The sequence below is a fragment of the Gorilla gorilla genome, chromosome 10, assembly GCF_029281585.2.
Source record: "Gorilla gorilla gorilla isolate KB3781 chromosome 10, NHGRI_mGorGor1-v2.1_pri, whole genome shotgun sequence".
NCBI lineage: Eukaryota > Metazoa > Chordata > Mammalia > Primates > Hominidae > Gorilla > Gorilla gorilla.
The window spans coordinates 71,723,531-71,746,107 of NC_073234.2; the positions used below are offsets into that span (position 1 = coordinate 71,723,531).

The 22,577-nt window shown below is 40.9% G+C and overlaps 1 protein-coding gene and 1 long non-coding RNA gene across 4 annotated transcripts in view; one reads left to right on the plus strand and one right to left on the minus strand.

The window, feature by feature from the left end:
* Positions 1-22,577, plus strand: part of TMTC1 (transmembrane O-mannosyltransferase targeting cadherins 1) — a 284,520-nt gene that overhangs the window by 234,078 nt on the left and 27,865 nt on the right. For all 3 annotated transcript variants that reach the window (XM_019039302.4, XM_019039303.4, XM_055359438.2), the window contains one exon: positions 12,956-13,064. In XM_019039302.4, coding sequence (XP_018894847.3) covers positions 12,956-13,064 — 109 coding nt within the window. The remainder of the gene's footprint in view (positions 1-12,955; positions 13,065-22,577) is intronic.
* LOC129526071 (uncharacterized) lies at positions 7,763-19,423 on the minus strand. Its single transcript, XR_008670683.2, has 3 exons — positions 19,259-19,423; positions 15,747-15,831; positions 7,763-8,114 (listed from the first exon to the last, which is right to left on the minus strand). It is a non-coding gene; the product is annotated as an uncharacterized lncRNA (long non-coding RNA).

Consider the following 22,577-nt stretch of genomic DNA (forward strand, 5'->3'; position numbering starts at 1 on the left):
TTATCCATGTTGTTACATATTACTTTTTATTGCTGAGTAGTATTCTATCGAAATTAATCTTATATAATTTGTTTATCCATTTGCGTGGGTGGATACTTGTTTGTTTACAGGTATGGGTTATTACGAATAAAGCTATTGTGAATATTCACTTCCCAATCTTTGTATGTTCATTTTTCTTGGGTAAATATATATTTATTTATATAAATAATATATAAATATATAACATATAATATATAATATATAATTTATATATTTAATTTAATTTATATATTTAATTTATTTAAATATGTCATACATATTATATATTATTTACATATTATATGATATGTAAATAATATATTAATATTTATATATTGTATATTAATTTTTATATAATTTATATATTATATATTATTTATATGTAATATAGAATATATTATTTATATATTATATACTTATATATTTATATGTAATATATAAATATATAAATATAGGTGTAGAATTGTGGGTGTTTCTTTAATGTTTTCAGAAATTACTGTATTAGTCTGTTCTCATATTGCTAATAAAGACATACCTGAGACTGGGTAATTTATGAAGAAAAAGAGGTTTAATGGATTCACAGTTTCACATGGTTGGGGAGGCCTCACAATTATGGCGGAAGGTGAAGCAGGAGCAAAGACACATCTTACATGTCAGCAGGCAAGAGAGCGTGTGCAGGGGAACTGTACTTTATAAAACCATCAGATCTCCATGAGACTTATTCACTATCAGGGCAACAACATGGGGAAAACCTGCCCCCATGATCCAATTACTTCCCACCGGGTCCCTCTCACAACATGTGGGGATTATGGGAGCTGCAATTCAAGATGAGATTTGGGTGGGGACACAGCCAAACCATATCAATTGACAAACAGTTCTCCAAAATAATTGTGCCATTTTTCACTCCATCAGCAATGGGGAAAGATTCATTTGCTCCATATCCTTTTGAACATTTGGTGCTGTGTTTTAGCCATTAGTGGTCATTAGTGTAGAATCCACATGTGTTCCTGATTCTATTTCTCTCCTCTTCTATTACCACAGGCTCTCTCTTAGGTCTTCAAATTCTCTCCAGTCCACAACTTCAGCATGCCCCAGATCCCCCTAGGGAATCTTTCTCAGTTGAGGCGCTCCCTCCAGTTGTTGTCTTCACTCTTTGCTTTTGATCAAATTGGCAAGAAGAATGGTTAGCGCCTGGTGCTTCTCCTTCTTTGCACCTGTTCACACAGCTGTCTAGTGCATTCACTGCTCTGCCAGCTTTTACTCCCTTAGTTTCTCTGCAGTGAAGAATATGACACTGTTGATCTCCTTCTGATTTTGAAGCTCTTTATTGCATTGCTTCTATCACAGTGCATTATTTTGCTCTTCCAAATCCAACATCTGCTCTTCTTCGACCCTTCCTATAAATTTAGGGACAGCTAAGAAATTCACTTCATATCCATTGCGTACACACATGGAGTCCAAATGTCTTAGCATTCAGGGCTTTCCATAATCCTGCCACTTTCCTCCTTATTCTTCACTTCTCTCCCATATTGTGTAAACCCAGACCCCAGCCAGATTGGCCGTTTGTCAATGTATGAGAAATACTAACCTGCCAGGTTACATTTGAGAGACTGTGACTGAGGTTTTAAATAGAGAACTTTCCTAGTTCATTTAAAATGTGGTTTCATTTACATTTTTATCATTTCATGGTCAGTGGCTGTCCAAAATTAAGTTACTGGGAAATAACGAGAATGTCTATGTACTTACCCAAGATTTGGCAGTTGTTTGTATGTAAACAGATTGCTAATGATTAAACTATTTTTGTGAGTCCCTCTCCCCTACTGCAACTCCACTCATTTATACTGTGATTACTAATGAGTTGAGGTTGCGTTGTTTTAAATCCATCATGTGCTTTGCAAGGAATCTTCTCTCAATCTTTCCTTTTCCTTTTGTAATGACTGCAGTAAACACCGCGGAGACCTGAAGACAGAGCTGCCCAGGAAGTGCTGGGTGGGAGCAAGCTTTGAGGAATCCCCTGGTTTTTGTTTACATTCTCTTGAAGGAGTTGGAATGTCATCATTTTCCTTCCTTGCATAAATATTTCTAACAGAGGATAATTAAACAGGCCAGACTGCTTTGTCAAGTGCAAGAGTTTTCAGTAGTCTCCCTTGTCCTGAAAATCATTTTCCCACCCCATTCACCCTTACAATCTTTCCTGGAATCCTTTGTTATCTTGTCCCCTTGAGCTCCTGTGCTGCCTGAAAGACTTGGGATGACTCAAGATACAGGTGAAAAAGGAATAATTTTTGTAATAACTCAAGGTAAAAGAGGAATTTTTTTTTTTTAAGAGAAAAGGACTCACTATGTTGCCCAGGCTGGAGTGCAGTGGCTATTCACAGGTGCAATCATAGCACACAACAGCTTCAAACTTCCAAACTCCTGGGCTGAAGCGATCCTCCTGCCTCAGCCTCCCGAGTAGCTGGGACTAGTCTGATTCAATTAAAAGAATAAGAGAAATGTGGATAATCATTAAAAATTTCTTTCTGCACACATTTGTCTTACTTTAGGGTACCAAGTGCCTGAACATTTTTTCTAAAGCCCAGTAGGAGATCAACTTTATCCAGACAATAAAATTTGGCATATAGGCTGTTAGACATAATCAAAAGGCTTTTAAATCTAAAAATGCTCTGTGTAGACCAGAAAGAGAAATAGGAAGCACAGAAAGAGGAATACGCATGTTCCACCCCTGTCTGTGGCCTGCAGGGTCTGTCCCAGGAAGCATGAGGTAAGGCCCCTTCCCTTCTTGGTGACTCCTTAGCAATTCTGTCAACCTCCCTCCCATTTGTACCCTCCTCATATAGGGTCCGGTTCCCTTAGTTTGGTGTTTTCATGCCTTGCCTCTTGTCTGCCGGCCAGCATAGCAGGGCTCTCTGCCCTCAGCTTTCTGGCCACCCTCCTCCTGCGAGTGGCAGGGACAACAGTAACTGGCACTTAAATGGCAGTCTGCTCAGCACTTCTCATGTCTCATGAGCCTGCCCACACCAGTTGTCTAGGACAGGCCCATCACTCTCCCATTACAGACTGAGAATCACGTGAGGAGAGAGCCCAGGGCCAGGAAACTGATGCCAGTGCTTTCTGCCACATCATGCTGCCTCACTACCACCTCCTATGTGTTCTCCTCAAGACTAGCAGCTGGGAGAGCTTAGCGAGTTTGAGTCTCAGTTCTACTGCAAAATTACATGTGACCTTGGGAAAAAGATTTTACCTTGCAGTGCCTCCAACTGCTCGTGTATAAAGTGCAAATAATACTAGTAACTACATCTTTCATGAGTACTAAATACAATAATGCGTGTAAGTCCTCAACATAGGCCCTATTACCCAATGAAGATGAAATAAGCTTTAACTATTATTAATTATCATCAGCCCAGGGACATAATTTCTCACTTTCAATTTGAAACTCAGGTCCTCGGTATAAAATAAGTAATGAATCAGAAGTAGATAATGCATTTTCTACCCCTGCAGTTGAACAGCTCGGGGAAATTTAAACTTTGCTGAGGCTTAGTTTCTATCCCTTTTGTGTGTGTGTGTGTGTGTGTGTGTGAGACAGAGTCTTGCTCTGTTGCCCAGACTGGAGTGCAGTGGGCCAATCTCAGCTCACTGCAACCTCCAGGTTTTAGTGATTCTCCTGCCTCAGCCTCCTGAGTAGCTGGGACTACAGGCATGAGCCACTATGCTTGGCTAATTTTTGTATTTTTAATAGAGACAGGGTTTCACCATGTTAGCCAGGCTGGTCTCGAACTCCTGACCTCAAATGATCCGTCTTCCTCAGCCTCCCGAAATGCTGGGATTATAGGCGTGAGCCATTGTGCCTGGCCTCCATCTCTTTAAAACAAAGGGCGAGAACAAGTGATCTCATAGAATTATCTAGCTGCAAGAATCTGTGGTTTTAACTACGACTACAGGTTTCTGGTCTTTTAACTGAGGAGTAAAAGAAAAAGAAGACCAGAGAAGAACTTGAAAGTCCCTTTTCTCTCCAGAGGAAGTACTTGCATTGTAATAGCATCCTGCCTCTGCTGAAAAAAAAAAACCCATCTGTGAGGCTTCTGGTAGAAATTTGAGCTGGGAATCTTGCTGGAGAAGAGAAAGGAGCAAGTGGAGTTAGCATTTATTGCCTCCTGCTATGTGCCAGACACTCTGCTAAGCATATCACTCATGTTCTTTTATTCCACCCTTACAGGTTCTTTTACTCCACTCTTACAGGAACCTAGAGAGGTAGAGATTATTTAATAATAAGCACATTTCTCTTTGGCCACTGGGGCTCCTAGAGATGAAGCATCTAACACATCATTCAACTGGTGAGGGCAGAGCTGAGATTCAGACCACCACAAGCCTGAGCCTAAACCCAGGAACATGCATTAAACTGCATCATCAAAGCATCCTTTTAGCTATGGGGCAAATGAATCCTGACTAAATTAAGTTATTCTCAGCTGCCTTCCCTTTTAGGTCCCTACCTGGGAGCATTGTTTTACACTTTCCCTTAATCTTGAAAGGATTTAGCATATATATTTGCATACACTTTGAAGTGAAGCTGGCTTGGGACTAGTTTATCCCAGCCCACCTCCATGCACAGAACCAGCCCTGCAGATGCAGAGGAAGGCACAGTGGGGCAGGTGTTCCACTGCCTGGGTGCAGAGCAGTGACCTCATCTGGATGACGATAGACACCAAGAGTCGTTCCAAAGAAACAAAGGAGAGGAACTCAGGACTAACATTTCCTCAGGACCTACTCTGTGCCATCCCCAGTGTGAGGTGTGTGTGTGAGCTGCATCTCCATTTCTGCTGCCCTGTGACTCCATCTTACCATTTCTCGGTTTCCAGGTGGGAGAAGGGTAGGATGGGGGTGGGAGGGAGGCAAGTGGCCTATTCTCTGAATGTTAACTATTAGGCCAGTGCCACTTTTGCACCACTCTATCTAATGAGTTTGACTGTGAATTGACTTTTTTTTTTTTGAGATGGCATTTTGCTCCTGTTGCCCAGGCTGGAGTGCAGTGGCATGATCTCAGCTCACTGCAACCTCTGCCTCTGGGTTCAAGTGATTCTCCTGCCTCAGCCTCCCAAGTAGCTGGGATTACACGCGCCCACCACCACGCCCAGCTAATTTTTGTATTTTTAGTAGAGACGGGGTTTCACCATGTTGGCCAGGCTGGTCTCAAACTCCTGACCTCAGGTGATCTGCCCACCTTGGCCTCCCAAAGTATTGGGATTACAGGCATGAGCCACTGCACCTGGCGAAAATATTTTTTAAAATTCTTTATAACCACATAATATGAATCTGTGTCCTCCAGACAGTTCCATGTGGCTTCTGTAGAAAGTCAAGCAGAAAAATTAGGGCGAACCCCTAGTAAACTAGATGCTGTATTTCCATTACATTTCCCAGGTGTGCTCAGTAAACTTGAATCTAAAGGAAGCTACGTAGAATATAATCTGATTTTCTTTTCTTTCTGTACAGGAAAGATAGTAGAGCTACAGAAACATGTGTGCTCCGTAAAGATCATCTTAGACATTTACAATTTGACTTTCACAATTCAGTTTTTTAGAAGAGCTGGTAAAGTCAATATGCCAAAAAAAAAGCCATGATCTTTTTTATTTGTTGGGAACATCAATTTTGAATCCAACAACAACAAACAGCCCGACAAAGGAATAGTAATTAAGAGGTCTGCCCAGCATTCCAAGTTCACACTGTGGTTAATGGGAAATTTTACTGCCACCAAGAGGGTCGCCAAATCCATTTATTTCTGTTACTGGCATTTCCTACATTCTCCCCAAATGTCAATACTTTTTCAAAGCAAGCTTCTGCTTTCAGTTTAAATGAATATGTCATGAGACTTTAGACAGGAATCCAAAAAGTTCTCTAAATTGACAAACTTACCCAGTACTTAATTACTAAAAGAAAAGTGTGGTGAAACTTTGTTTGCTTTTGCTAAATATCTGTCACTGACATGGAGCCATGAAAGTGACATGATGCAAATGTTTTTACTTAACACACATGAAAAACAGTCCCACTGCTGTGTAACCAAAGGGAAAATTCCCTGTGAAACTACAAGTGTTTAATGGCAAAATTTGCACATTCTAAACAAGATCTAATTTCTACTTAATGTTTCTCTTATGAAATCAGTGATGATGTCACTGGTCCCAGGAACACATTCTCGGGAATTTTTTAGCCTTTTGGAAGCTCCTGGGGGAAACATGAGAGAGTTGAGTTTTGCTGCAAAATATTAGGAGATTTTTATTTATGTTATCATGGATAACACAAGAGCTAAGACTTGGATATGCAATCGAGGATATTCACAATACAGCCCCTATGAGAGAGAAAACTGCCTCTTTTCATTGCAGTATTACCCCAGAGTTCTACTCTGCCCAACCCCATCCTGCCACATTTCCTGGTATCCAGGAGTATCTTTCATGGGGCAAATTAACCAGCCAGTGCCACCTTTCTCTTTTGGTCAGATTGTCCCAGGGAAGTCTTCTTTATCCTGTCTTTTTAGCTTTCAGCATCCTATTATATTTAGCCTCCTCTGCAGGATCAATTGATCCATGCTAAGCAGAATCACCTGAGAGGCTTAGAATCCTAATGATTCCTGGGCCCCACCAAGACCTGCTGAATCTTACCAGTCCTGGCATTCTGCACTTTACCAAACACCTGGAGAGTTTTACGCACCAGAATTTCAGAAGCGTTGATCTAAGAGAGAAGTAAAGACAAAATATTTTAGATCACGGAGGATTATTATCAGTCGTCAGCTGGTGACGCTGTTTAGCAGTTAAGGAAATTCCAGATGCTGCAGGGCAATAATATTGCCAAATTCTGGAGCAGTTTTACGCTTACCTGCACTTTTTACCTATCCAGGGATCCCCAAGAGTTCCATCAGTGCCAGTTGAACCCTCTACCAGAAGCTCTGAGAGTCCTTGTTGTTCTTAGTGTCTTTAGTATCACATGAGTTCTTAAAGGGATTCAGAGTTTTCTGTGACTCCAGAATCAAAGTGTGTCTGTGCCTGATTGGACAGGATATATACTGATGTTCGATTTTATCTATTTTTCACCAATTATGGGCTAGTTAACTCAGGCCTTTCAATATAACTCAGAGAAATGACCCATGGACTTGGTCAGTTCAGAGAAGAAAAGTTATTTTAATATTTTTCCCCTTTGAAATTGACTTGTCAATTCGGTCTAAATGGCTAAATTAATACAATGCTATGAATTTAGGTATGATAATTATTAGATTAAAAATCTATTGTGGGGCCAGGCGAGGTGGCTCATGCCTGTAATCCCAGTACTTTGGGAGGCCGAGGCAGACGGATCACGAGGTCAAGAGATTGAGATCATCCTGGCCAACATTGGTGAAACACCGTCTCTACTAAAAATACAAAAGTTAGCTGGGCGTGGTGGCGCGTGCCTGTAATCCCAGATACTCGGGAGACTGAGGCAGGAGAATTGCTTGAACCTGGGAGGCGGAGGTTGCAGTGAGCCGAGATTGCGCCACTGCACTCCAGCCTGGGCGACAGAGCGAGACTCCGTCTCAAAAAAAAAAAAAACAAAAAGAAAAACAAAAGCAAACAACAACAAAAAACTATTGTGGTATCAGACACAAAGAAAAATTTCTCTGATGTGTAACCCAAGCTTTTTATGAATAGTTTGAAATGTGGAAGGATATTATTTAGGAGAGACTATATCAAAAATGGCACATTCTCCTTGGTTTTAAAAATTAAGAAAAGAATAGGTTTCAATGGGTGATTTTTAGAAACATTAAATGAGTTAATAATAAAAGCCAAAACATAGACAGTACCTACCAAGTGCCTGAGCTGCATGGGGGTCAGATAATTTGCCTAAGGAAACACAGCTAGTAAGTGGTAGATGTAGAGTGAGACGCCAGTCCTTCTGGTTTTTAAGTCTGTGCTTTTAACTACCATATAGTGGTAAGGTGGATAGGCGGCTTAGCAGTGTGCTTGGTAAGGAACAGATTTTCAAAACGTGGATGCGGTGCCCGTGATTTTCTTATGATTCTAAGTTGGCCTTGGGCTGCTTCTGTCTTCCTTAGGATCACGTCTATAATACTTAAGGAACTGTAGAAACAAAATGTAACATGGGGGAATCATATTGTCACCTTTTGTCAAATTGTATTCAAATATTGGAAAACATTTAAGGAGATTTACAAAGATCTAGAAATAAAGAGTAAAACTATGGCTTTTTGTTTGTTTGTTTTTATTTTTTTTTTTTTGAGACAGAGTCTCACTCTGTCGCCCAGGCTGGAGTGCAGTGGCGCGATCTCGGCTCACTGCAAGCTCCGCCTCCCAGGTTCACGCCATTCTCCTGCCTCAGCCTCCCGAGTAGCTGGGACTACAGGCGCCCGCCACTGTGCCTGGCTAATTTTTGTATTTTTAGTAGAGACAGGGTTTCCCTATCCTGGGCAGGCTGGTCTCGAACTCCTCTGACTTCATGATCCACCTGCCTCGGCGTCTGAAAGTGCTGGGATTACAAGCGTGAGCCACCATGCCTGGCCAAAACTACGGTGATTTTTTTTTTTAAACGAATGCAGCAATTATTGAATTTCTACTCTGTGCAAGTCACTTTTCTGAATTGGGGGAAAAAAAAGTAACATTAGTAAGATGTAGGTCCCACCTGTGAAGGAACTTAAAACCTGGCGGTCACAGATAAATTGTATAACATTTCAGCGAGTGAACACAGAAATGCCAAGTGTGGCCTCAATGGAACGGTCTAGATTTGAAGGTCTAAATTAGAGTCCAGGTGTTATCGAAGCTGTGTGACTGGGGACAAATCACTTGAGCTCTCTAAACCTTAGTTTTCTATTCATTTGGGATGATGGTGGTTGGTATTTTTGTCTAAATCTTTGAAAGGGAGATAATTATGCCAAATTTATAATGCTTAATGAGAACTAGAGTAAATTACTTAGCATGGTCCTTGGCAGAGGGTAAATGTTTAGGAAACAACTGTTGTGAAATATGCAGCTTAAAAAAGCTTGTCTGCATGGCACATTCACTGTTAGATGGACCTGGATCCCCCCCTCGCAAGAGGCAGCAGTAGGTTCCCCACACGTGCTTCACTAGGATCTCGGAGGAGAAAAATATAGAGGTCAGAATAGGGCTTCTAGGTAGCATTTTCCTACCATATTTTTCCTATGATGACAGAAAAAAAAGCTGAAATATCAGAAAGGTGATACATATGTATACATATGTTCTTCGTTTTCTTAAGTGTTTTTAGGAGCTTTGACCTGGGCAAGTCACGGAAGGTGTCTCTGGGAACCAGAGTTGAATAGGAAGGAGAGAAAAGCCATCTGTCAAGTGGTGTGGGAAGAACACCAGGCTGAGAGGCGGAAGACCTAGGTCCAGTCCCTTGTTTTTGCTTAGGAGCAGGGCAAATCATGAAAGCACTCTGAATCTCAGTCTCTAGTACTGTAAATTGAGGTTGGAGTCTATCCATGATTCTCAAATCTGGGTGATTGTCATATTCATACGGAGGGCATCCTATTAAAAGGCCAAGCCTCAGAGCACTAAAGTCTTTTTTAAAGCACACCCAGTGATTTGTAAGGTACAGTGAAGATAATCAATGGAGCAGGTCATTGTTAGATTCTGCAGAATAGATGCCAAAGGCCACCCAGTTTCGCTGGAGTAGCGGGTACCTGGGTATGTTTGGAATGCTAGTCAGAACCATATTGTAGAGGGTTTTAGCCTAAGAGTCTATCTGTAGGTAGTTGGACATTAATAAAGATTTTTATATATGAAAGCAGTGGTCTAGAAAAAGTTCTTCCCGTTGTCGGCACGTAATAAAAGGAGAAGAATGAGGGAACTAAAATCAGATGTGTGAACCAAGGCATTAGCAAGCAAAACTGAGTAAGTGCTGAGTAAGACTGCAATAATCCAATAGTATTGTAGGACTGATTTTTAATATGGGATAATTATCAGAGAAACTTGTGCTATAATACAGATATGAAAAAGGGATGCTAATAACATCAGAAACAGTTAGAAATTAAGTTTCAATCTCACATAATAATCATATTACTATATAACCAAGGAAGGTTTTATTTAGATGAATTATCTTCTCTAAGTTATTGTGTCAAAGCCACACCTATTTCATAAGCTCCCACCAAGGGGTGAGCAAGAGAGACTATAGAAGAAATATTCTCTTCATTCCTCTCCCTTTTAGAAACAATCACAAATCACCACTTATCAACTTATTGGGCTTTCTTTAAAAAGAATTTAAAAATCTCTCTCAAGGTGGCATGTGATGTCTGTTAGCCTGACCTGTTGGTGCTTAATGACACTCAGCGGCTCCCAAGCAAAAGGAGAATCCTCCAGGAGTACACAGCCACAAAGAAATGTCCTCTCTGCCAGAGTCTTTGCATCTTGTAATACTCATATACTAAATTAATTACATGATGAGGTGTTTTTCTTAAAGTCTGTTAGTCTCTCACAGGATTTTTAGAGATGATGTTTTTTATCAAGAATCTGGGTTCTTGGTAAATAACTTTGATGATAATCTTTCCATCGTGTCACATGAATGTTCATGGACAACCTCAAGCATTTAGGTTCATAGACTGTACTGAATGGTCATCTTGCTAAGCTCACATGTAAAAGGTCTAAGTTTCCATTCTAACTGATATGAGCCACGACAAAAGAAAACCATTAAGTCGTTGCTATGAAGATGTTATGGTTTTTTTTTCTCTGCCGATTTGAAGAATATCTAAGCTAAATTATGTCCCAAGGGACTTAATTTTCAGCCTTAATTTTCAAAGTCCATACCTTCCTTTGGACTTTGAGAGGATTTCCAAATGAATGTTATTAAAGATTTATGCATTTTTTGGAGGAAGAGTTCTGCTGACCATAAGATAATAGCCAAATTAGTGGGATACGAAAATACATTTCATTTAAAAAACATGTGCCAATGGAAGAATTACATGAAGGTATATTATAGAATAGAAACTTGAGTGTATGTAAACGTAGTGTGTGTGTGGAAGTCATGGAGTCTTGCAGGTACTCTTTAAATGTCCACGAAATGAGTGAATCAATAATAAAGCACTAAGCGAGCTGTAATACAAATTAATTATAACCATGCAACTTGAAAGCCATCCCAAGGACAATCCATTTAAGGACATGGGTGTTATACCTGTTCTCAAGGATGGGACTTTGCATGAACAAGAGCCCATTAGGAGTTAGATAGACCCTAATAAGAAGAGGATAGTACAGACCACCACCTCTCCTGAGAAACAGCTAAGTGCTTGACATATAATCGATAATGATAAATATTTGCTTCATTGAATTGTTAAATCCAAGGTCTATGTTGGAAGCATGGCGGTTTTTTTCCCAAGGTCTATGATAGTTGAAATTGCCTTATGTAACAAGCTGCTTCTAACACTTAAGAACTCAAACTTATGGAGTGAATATTAGTTTTCACTCTATGTAACTTCATCCTCAGAAACTGGAGCTGTAGGGGCGGGGCATGGGGGATGGAGGGGATTGTATCAGGAGCTACTGTCACCTGCCTTTGATACCTCATGGAACAGTTCTGCTGAAATCGCAGCATGCATACAGATCACCTGGGAATCTTTTGAAACTGAAGGATCAGATTCAGTAGGTCTGGATGGGGCCTGAGCTATTCTGCATTTCTCACAGGCTCCAAGGTGATGTTGCTGAAATGGGTCTATGAATCACACTTTGAGCAGAAAGGTCATTAGGGGTGGATTCCTAAGAAGTTAGAATCAGCAGATATGGTATGATGGAAGAGCACTCAGAAGACTGTTTATATAAACATGGATGAGTCACTTGACTTCCCTGAATTGAAAATTTCTCATTAGAAAAATGAGTATTATAATAATAGAACAATAATATCTACCATATGTGATTGTTGTGAGAAATACATTAATAATGTTATGTGAAAAGATATGAGGGTATATGGCACATAGTCACTGCTAAATCAATGCATAGTAAAAACATAAGCACTCAACTCTATATTGGTAACTGTTAAAGAGGAGGGGACCTTTAGGCTGTGTCCTTGCTATAGTGCAAAGGATTCTCTTTTTCATTGCACAATCACAATGTCTAGCACTTAACAAGAGACTAGTGTCTGTGGAATAGTATTAATAGCAAACTTGATCACTTCCAATACTGTACATTTTTGGCCCCAAAGACATTGATATAAGCATAATGACCCAATGTCTCCTCATTGGATTTAACAGGAAAGAGAACTTTTACCCAAGAAAATGGTAATGAATTTTGGGCCTTGAGTCCTCTTTAAAAGGAAGTGTCATCACTGGGGGAAGAACCAAATGAAGAAGACAGAATTAGCCTCAGTTTTCAGTAAAAATATGATGATAAAATGTCTCATTATTCTTTACCAGCCAGTGGTCACAGTAGTCTCTAATTTCATAAATTATTTATGGAATATTTTCTCTCTTAAATATAAAACCAAAGATTAACATTGGCAGTTTGGCCTGGTTTGTTCCTGAAAGGTACAGCCACCCTGGGAGCTCAGCCTGCAGTGGTGTGACCAGTACTACAGGGACCCAAATATCTTCACATCATTGTAAATTGGCTCTCGTGCCACCCAATTTCCCCGAAATTGTTCTTCTGAAGATCAAAGTTTCTCATTAACAGACCTGCAAAATATTGAATATAACTCTCGAAGAGTGCACAGCAGAAAACAGAAGGTAGAAAAAAGTGGATAACCTGAAGCGTAATTTACATCTTTACATCTCTTTCCATGGAGAATTCAGAGACAGAAAGAAACTGTTAGCACCTTGAGACAATGTAGTTTAATTCATTTGCAATAAATCCAGAGTGAATCAGCTAACCTTTGCTAAAAGAAATGAGATTTTTAGAGTCTAATCAGAGGATTGAAACAAAGTGTTATTAAAAGATGTTCTCCCCCACCCCTTTGTTATTATCTATAGGTCCCAGGAGAAAAAGGAAGAAGCTATCACCTTACTGAAGGATTCCATCAAATATGGTCCAGAGTTTGCAGATGCATATTCAAGCTTAGCTTCGTTATTGGCTGAGCAGGTAATTGTTTCACACAGTAGTTTTTTTCAATGTTATTGTTACATGTATAAATTAATGTTACACAGATTTTTGTACTAATGATTTAATTTGTAAACCCATATTGGACAACCAATCTCTATGTCAGTTTCTTTTGGACAGAAATTACAAGCCTAATTTTCTCACTCCAATATTCTCTGTGTTGTGCAGGTCGCTTTTAGACAAAGATGGTCCATTATTGGCCATTGATATATTCTCTCTCACTTTGGTACAGAATCTATCAAGAACAATACATGATATTTGATGTTTTTATTACCACTTACTTGTAATATTTTTCTGAGGAATTGCAAGTGGTCTAAGATCGCTGAACTCAATGTGGAGCAATTTGATAATCCTACAAATTCTGTTTTAACATCTGTTAGAATATTACAGAGGCTCGTGAGACAGGCTCCTAAGAGAACATTTTTTATGGCATAAAACAGAGATGTGTTTTCAATCCCCTCCTTCTTTTCAGTCGTGTCTAAATGATTTGATACCAGTTTTCAGAGTCTTGGATGCATGACCCCTACTATGGAGAAACAGATATAAGTTGTCTTCTCTCTAAATTGATGATATAGTTTTGTTGACACACATAGTGCCCTTGATAGACAGTAGATTCTGCTACCATAAAATTGCCAGATTATCTTTAAAACTCAAACTCAACATCTCTGCAACATGCCCGGCAGCATTCAGTTGGCTTAAGGGTAATAAGTGATTTGACACTGTATGTCAGTTTTGTAGGGAGCAATTTGCATCAAAAATTTTTGGAGGCTCCAGCAAGAAGCAAAATTAGGTCATTCTATGAATATTTAAGTGACAAAGAATATAAACCTAGTTGTTTTGCCCTTTCTCCCTGTAGGATAGGCGGGCTTTAGATTAAAAACCTCTGTCTGTGTTGGATGATTTTAACGCATGCTTTAGTATAATGTGTGAGCTAAAATGGTGATGGATGTGTCTGTGCTATACACTGGCAGTCCTCAGCTGCCCTTGGCTTGTGTTGAAACAGACACAGAGGCTGGCTTCATCAGTGTTGCTTCGTCTCACCTAACCCTGGACCCTTCCTTTTCATAAGCCCCTCCCCCTGCCTCTGACAGGCTGGTTGTTTTGCAGTTACTCAGATGTGCTAAGTGTGCTTCTCTCTCACAGCCTTTGCATTAACTGTTCCTGCAGCACTTCTCCCCCAGATAGATATCTTAGAGTTTCCAAGATATTTCATATCATGCTGGTTTCTGACCAAATGTTACTATATCAGAGAGGTCTTCTGAGATGACCCTTTGTAAATAGGAACCTTCCGCTGCCCATCATGTTCTCTACCACCATGTCCTGCCTTACTTTCCCTATAGTATTTATCACCATCTAAAACACATTTATTTGTTTATGGACTTTCTGCCACCGTTAGAATATTTGACTCTATGAGAACAGCTATGTGTTTTATTCATCTAAGCTCATTTTAGAAATGATCAAGATTTTAATGATGTTGAACTTTATTTTAGTTCCTTCTGTAGTATCTTTGCATTCAGCCTTCCTATTAACAAATTTTGTAGCAGATGGAAGTTTAAACAGGATAACGTATATACTTTTTCCTTAGTTGTGTGTAAGAAGTGTCAGATGACTTATTTAAAATAGATTACTTGGTAAATTTAATCTTTTGTGAACTGCAGTGGCAAATTGCTATCAAGTTATTGCATTTTACATAGTTGAAGTTGTGAACAATTGTTAAGAACAACAAATGATGACTAGGATCATTATCTTTTCTTACATACAAAGGTCCCATCTTTTAGCACTTTCCTGTTCTAGATGTGAATGTAAAATGCCGTGAGATCTAAGAATGTAACTGAAAGATTGAAAAGTTCTTTCTTCTGCCCCTTTGGGCATGAAAACAATGAAGCAGCTGTTGAGCATAACTCAGGACTGCCTTCCCCTCTCTGACTTTCAACGTCCTATCTTCATGTTTTGAACTATTTAGTCATAAAAGAGTGCATCAGATGTGCAAGCAAGACACAAACTGTTAGAGAAAAACCCACCTAGCTTAACATTTTTTGGTAGCAAATGAATTCATTTCTTGGTTGCACAACTTTATTTAACAGCATCCTGGCATTTCAAACACCCAGAGTGTATGAAATCAGTATTCACAAACCTTGGTCAACATGTAACACACAGTGAAGCCATCCCCTTAGTCAAGTGACTTGTCCTCCATTGCCACCATCTGTCCACATGCACAGCACACACGGACTGTGGTTGTGGGTCAGTGTCATGCCAAAGAGCTCTTTCCTACACTCAGCTGAAATCAGCCATTTTGCAGGCAGTTTTTCAGAAGCTGGATGAAAGGATTAATTCTGTATTTACATCAGCCTGACATATGCTGTATTTATATCAGCCTGACATTTCTGATTTTCTAGGACTTTTTAGTTTTTTTTCCTGCCGTACAGTGTATTGACTACCGTTTCCAGCTCTTTCAGCTGGAAAACTTGATAATAGTTTTAGTTAAATAACTAGTTTATGTCTTTGATTTTAAAAAATGTTGTGAAGATCAGTATTAGTTAGGAAGCCCTGCAGCATATCTGTAGAACCTTCTTTCCAGGTTGACCTTTATCTTATGCCAGACTCTTTGGGTAAACTTATTCAAGCATTCGTTAATTTGTTGAATTATATTATCCTCTAGCTCACCTTTCTCAGTCTTGTCTACAGAGATGTTTCGAGACACATTTTCAGACACCTGCCAAAATCCTTCCCCTGATGTAAGGCTGTGAATCTATAATATCAAAAAAGGAAACTAGGTTTATTTGGTATACCTTGCTCTTATTATAAGCATGCTGCTGTCTGTTGACATCATTTCCCATCCTCAGTGCCAATAAAACCATGAATGTAGGATTTGTCGGAAACTAATATTGTGTTCCTTACTCTGTTGTAACCTGAAGAGAGAAATTTAATCTGTTTGCGCAAAGTAGGGGATTTGACAAATTTGAAAAATAGATTAATGAGTTGAAAAGACATTATATGGTAGAACATATTAAGGCCATAATGGAGCCCAAGTTTTACATTGATAGATAATAGGAAGTAATGGTAAATATCTGAGGAGAGCTTTCTAAAACATGTGAGGAAGAAAACCTTGTGGAAAACACACGGTGTATTTTGGAAAAGGCTTTTCTATGCATTCTGGTGTGAGTAGTTGAAAGCCTTGTTTGCAGAAGAAAGTGAGGGAATGGATAGAATATCGTGGAGAAAGAAATATTTCCACGGTACATAGGGACTGTCAGCATGTAAAGGTTGAAAAGAAAAGAAAAATAGAAAATTAAGAACTCCAGGTCAGAACCCCTAAGAAAATGAGAAGATTTATGGCCACTGATAGACGTGGATAAGCCAGACAGAAACAAGATTTTAGGAAAGAAATAAGATGAGTGTCAACATTGTTTCCAGTTAAACAAGTAATATAAATATATAAAGGAAACTGTGAAAACTCAGAGAAAATAACATATACATCCTTTATTCATAATATAATACCTGGAGACAACAAATATTATCATTCTTTAATATTACGCATGTCTTTTAAATATATTTATGTGTTTCCATACTAATATTTATACACTGTTTGTATCCTGTTTTTTTCACTTGCCATTAAATTATACATACTATTATGTTTTTTCATGGTGCTAAATGACCTTCATAAATACCACTTAAATGGCTGCTTACTGATTTATCAAAATGATTCGCTGTAATATATGGTGAATAATATTTCAAATGCTGGGACATTTGGATTCCTTTTTATTTTCTTTTTTGGCATTGAACTTTTTTTTCTTAGGGCTTTTTTAAAACAATATTTTGAATCATTTCCTAATGATAAATTCCAGAATAATTTCCGTATCAAAGAATATATTTCATGAGTCTTGAGACATGTTACCAAATTGCTTTCCGAAAGGGCAGTTCCAATTTACTCTGCCACCAGCAGTGTACAACCTTTAAGTTTTGAATGTTAGTGGAACATTTAAATGAAAATGGCATATGGACCAATGAGAGAGAAAGAGATCAGGGCTAGAAAAATAGATCTAGGACTTTAAAAAAATGAAATCATATTATAAGCAGATAATTTCCTCGAGGAGAAAATGAAGAATAGTGTAGGCAAAAGCCCTGAAGAATTTTTTTAACCTTCTCATTTTACATAAAAATATATGGTACACAGAATTAAGTGGCCACTCATGGTGATTCACTAACTTGCAGCAGGACCTCAACTAAAACCTGGTCTCCAAGCTCCTCACCTGCCACTCTTGCATTAGATGACACTGGGACCCCATGAATAGACTGTGGTCATGGGCCATAGTTAATGAGGTTAGGCGTGGAATGGAGTGGAAAGGAAGAAGTGATAAAAGAAACCCAGAAGGATGAATTGTCATAGAAGCTAGGCACATAAAAATGTCCAGAAGAAAGTTGATACCACTCTGTGTCTACTGCATCAAAGAAGTCAAGAAAACTGAGAACAGAAGATAAACTCTTAGCTTTGAAGTCAGGGTGGTCTCTGACTTGCTATACTCTTTGTTCTCCATCAGCATTCAGAACTGGCTGGACTCCAGCTTCACAGATAGGATAGTAAATATTTATAAGCCCACAATCATTTTTAACCATCCTACTCTTGCATAGATTATATAGCTTTGCATTACAGTAGCAGTAAAGGAAATAAAATTAACATTGTTTATGACTCTGGCCACTGTAAATTATTACTAGCCCCACGTTTATAGCCTATTGAAAAACAATTAATTAAAATGATAACACTTAAAATAAAATATTTTTCCTTCATGTACTTTGAAATATGACTTTACGCAATGCAAGAGCAAAAAGAAAATTGGAACAATAAAACATAAATTGGAACTCTGGGTCAAATAAAAAGTCCTGGATCAGGTTCTCTCCTACAAATGCTATATTTGGGGTACATTCAGCCACACTGTGTGGGGCTAAGTCAACTTGGACGAAGACCCTAACTTAAGAATTTATTGATTTAATTACTGAGCACATATTTATTGAGCACCTAGATGCCACCAAGCACCAGAGTGTTGAAGCAGCAACTTATGTATGTGGTTACCCTGATGGAGTGTAGTATAGAAGGGAAGGCTACCCCTAGGCAAAGATTTCTAGCTCCCTCCCCAATGTCTAACACAAGCGTAACAACTGTGCAAGGGAAAGCACCAGTGAACATGTTAAGGGGACCTAATCTAATGTGGGAAAGGAATATATGGGTAGTGGGGATGGTTGCCAAAGGGCTACCTTTAATCTGATATCTAAAGGACCGATAGATATAAACTGGGTAAAAGTGAAAGGAAAAGCTTTCTAGTCAGAAGGAATAGACCCTCTAAGGGCTCTGAGGTGAGCTTACTTCTAATGTGTATTGAGCTTACTTCTAATATGTCAACTTAAAATCATGAGATCTACAAATTTGGAAAGGAGAGCTTTACTTCTTGTAATGGGTTGTAGCCTGCAGGCTGGCCACTTGCAGGCTGGGAAGCATAGCCTCCCACAGAAAGCAAAAGCAGGTGCTTTGAAAGAGGAAGGGCAAGACAGGAATTTATGCTGAACGGGTTGCCTAAGTATACATGTTCAACGGATTAGAGGAGGAACTGTGAATATTTATGAAGGGGTTGCACATGCGTAGTAAGCAAACATGCATGTTACATACATCCCATGTGCACTTTGAGGTGGAGACACAACGTTTAAATGCAGAGGCACCCTATGCACAGTCTCCATGGACCAGCTAGAAGGAGTCCACAGTCCATGGTTTCTTTCCAGGAAGAAATGCTGGTCAGTTGCGTTGAGACCATAAAACGGGAAGGGAGCTCTGCTGCAGAATGAGGTGGTTGGTTGAAATCAGCAGTGGAGCAAGTCTTTCAAAAGTGCTAGTTTCTGTTCAACTCTTAGGAAAGAGCGTCTAATGGTGGTTAGCAAAGGAGTGGGTATAATGCTTGAGTGACCTTACCTCTCTGGTCATAGCTGGGAACTGAGTTTTTAAGGTTTCCCTGGGGTCTCCTTGGCCAGGAGGGGGTGTGTTGAGTCAGGTGGGGGACTTAGGATTTTATTTCTATTTCTCAAGTAGAAAGAAAGTCATGTACCTGGAAGTACAGAGAATGAAGGCAAAATGGCATGAGAAAAGTCTAAAGTATCAGGAAGCTGCAATTATATGCAAATGTGGTTTTCACCTCTTTTTCTGGTTCCATGACTGCATTATCTGTAGTTGCTCACTATTGTCACTCTTTCTCTTTAGCATTTATTGTATTGTTCTTGGCATTCTGTCTTTAAAGTGGTCACTTCTTGTTTGTGTAAATTGTCAGAGTAGTGTTGATCACATTCTGCTGGTAGATGAGAAAATCTAGGATTAGAAAACACCTTGTGTTACCTTGGTGGGGAAGAATGCCAGATTAATTGATTCATTTTAGTTGGATATGAAAGAGAATTAGACATCAAATATTGATAGCATGTTTCTCATAAATGCTCATACTGATGACATATGGGTGGAGGAACTGTCTCGTAAAGAAAACAAAAGCAAAGAAGAGGGTGAGAAAACAGGTGTCTTTATCTTTTGGGCTGCTGTGTCTTGAATAGTTTCTTGGAGAAGTCATTGACATGAGTTTAAAGATCTGTTAGTCCTTAATTTCCCAGGTTTGTAATTACTATTACAATATTACTTTTGTAATTACTATTACAATATTACAATGTATTACTATTTACTAATAAAGACATTTGGCTAATAGGAATATACTTTAAGACTCTGTGGCTTTAAATTATTGATTAGAGTGAAAGCACTTCTAGAAAATCAGCTCAGACACATAGTGACCCCGATGTCAGGGCACTGGAAACTTTTTTTCTATTGGCCCTTTACTGCTTTGGAATACCACACTCTACACCTTATACAGTAGGTACACATTGTTACAGGCCATCTGTTAATCTGTTTGCTAATTGTTGACTGGAGACCCCCAGGGTCCATGAAGGTTTATGCACTTTTCCTAATAGTACTAAGAAGTAATTTGCCTTTTCCCTGTCATTATCTCATGAGTATACAGTAGTTTTCTAGCAGCCACATGATATATCCACAGTTATGAAAATGCTATTAAAATACTGTCTCCTTTGTCAACTAAATGTGCGTGTGAGGCCAGATTTTCTTTATATATTCCAACCAAATATATGTACATAAAACAGATTGAACCAACAGAAGCAGGTATGAGAATCCAGCTGTCTGAAGTCAGACATTAAAGAGATTTACAAAAATATAAACTAATGCCACTATTCTCGCTATTTTTTTTGCTTTGAAAATAATTATTTTTATATAAATATATTATTTATGTTTAAGTTTATGATTAAGTAAACTAGCACATATTTTTAAAGTTTCTCAGCTTCTTTTCCAATGTAGTAAATATTGATATATATAGTCCACATAAATGGAAAGTTCTTTGGAATTCTCAGTAACTTTTAGAGTTCAAAGGCATTCTAAAATTAAGAAGGTTGAGAATTTCTGCATTAAGCCAATGTCCATTTGTCATTTGAGTTATTGGAACCTGAACTATAAAGTTTTCCAAACACGCGATTTGGCTCAAGACAGTAAATCACAGTCAAGGGTCCTTTTTCAGGACATCTATTTTTTACTTTTCCTTCCTTGAGGTAAAAAGTGTGCTATAGAGCTGCTCTCCCTCTCCCTCTCCCTCTCCCTCTCCCTCTCCCTCTCCCTCTCCCTCTCCCTCTCCCTCTCCCTCTCCCCCTCCCCCTCCCCTCCCCTTTCCACGGGCTCCCTCTCCCTCTCCCCTTTCCATGGTCTCCCTCTCATGCCGAGCCAAAGCTCGACTGTGCTGCTGCCATCTCGGCTCACTGCAACCTCCCTGCCTGATTCTCCTGCCTCAGCCTGCCCAGTGCCTGGGATTGCAGGCGCGCGCTGCCACGCCTGACTGGTTTTTGAATTTTTTTGGTGGAGACGGGGTTTCGCTGTGTTGGCCGGGCTGGTCTCCAGCTCCTAACCGCGAGTGATCCGCCAGCCTCGGCCTCCCAAGGTGCCGGGATTGCAGGCGGAGTCTCGTTAACTCAGTGCTCAATGGCGCCCAGGCTGGAGTGCAGTGGCGTGATCTTGGCTCGCTACAACCTCCACCTCCCAGCCGCCTGCCTTGGCCCCCCAAAGTGCGGAGATTGCAGCCTCTGCCCGGCTGCCACCCAGTCTGGGAAGTGAGGAGCGTCTCTGCCTGGCCGCCCATCATCTGGGATGTGAGGAGCCCCTCTGCCTGGCTGCCCAGTCTGGAAAGTGAGGAGCGTCTCTGCCCGGCCGCCATCCCACCTGGGAAGTGAGGAGTGCCTCTTCCCGGCCGCCATCCCATCTAGGAAGTGAGGAGCATCTCTGCCCGGCCACCCATCGTCTGAGATGTGGGGAGCGCCTCTGCCCCGCCGCCCATCGTCTGAGATGTGGGGAGGGCCTCTGCCCGGCCGCGACCCCGTCTGGGAGGTGAAGAGCGTCTCTGCCCGGCCGCCCCGTCTGAGAAGTGAGGAGACCCTCCGCCTGGCAACCACCCCGTCTGAGAAGTGAGGAGCCCCTCCGCCCGGCAGCCGCCCCGTCTGGGAAGTGAGGAGCGTCTCCGCCTGGCAGCCACCCCGTCTGGGAGGTGAGGGGCGCCTCTGCCCGGCCGCCCCTACTGGGAAGTGAGGAGCCCCTCTGCCCGGCCAGCCACCCCATCCGGGAGGGAGGTGGGGGTCAGCCCCCCGCCTGGCCAGCCGCCCCGTCCGGGAGGGAGGTGGGGGTCAGCCCCCCGCCTGGCCAGCCGCCCCGTCCGGGAGGGAGGTGGGGGGGTCAGCCCCCCGCCCATCCAGCCGCCCCGTCCAGCCGCCCCGTCCGGAAGGTGAGGGGCGCCTCTGCCCGGCCGCCCCTACTGGGAAGTGAGGAGCCCCTCTGCCCGGCCAGCCGCCCCGTCCGGGAGGGAGGTGGGGGGCTCAGCCCCCCGCCTGGCCAGCCGCCCCATCCGGGAGGTGAGGGGCGCCTCTGCCCGGCCGCCCCTACTGGGAAGTGAGGAGCCCCTCTGCCTGGCCAGCCACCCCATCTAGGAGGTGTACCCAACAGCTCATTGAGAACGGGCCATGATGACAATGGCGGTTTTGTGGAATAGAAAAGGGGGCAAGGTGGGGAAAAGATTGAGAAATCGGAAGGTTGCTGTGTCTGTGTAGAAAGAAGTAGATATGGGAGACTTTTCATTTTGTTCTGTACTAAGAAAAATTCTTCTGCCTTGGGATCCTGTTGATCTATGACCTTACCCCCACCCGTGTGCTCTCTGAAACATGTGCTGTGTCCACTCAGGGTTAAATGGATTAAGGGCGGTGCAAGATGTGCTTTGTTAAACAGATGCTTGAAGGCAGCATGCTCGTTAAGAGTCATCACCACTCCCTAATCTCAAGTACCCAGGGACACAAACACTCTGCCTAGGAAAACCAGAGACCTTTGTTCACTTGTTTGTCTGCTGACCTTCCCTCCACTACTGTCCTATGACCCTG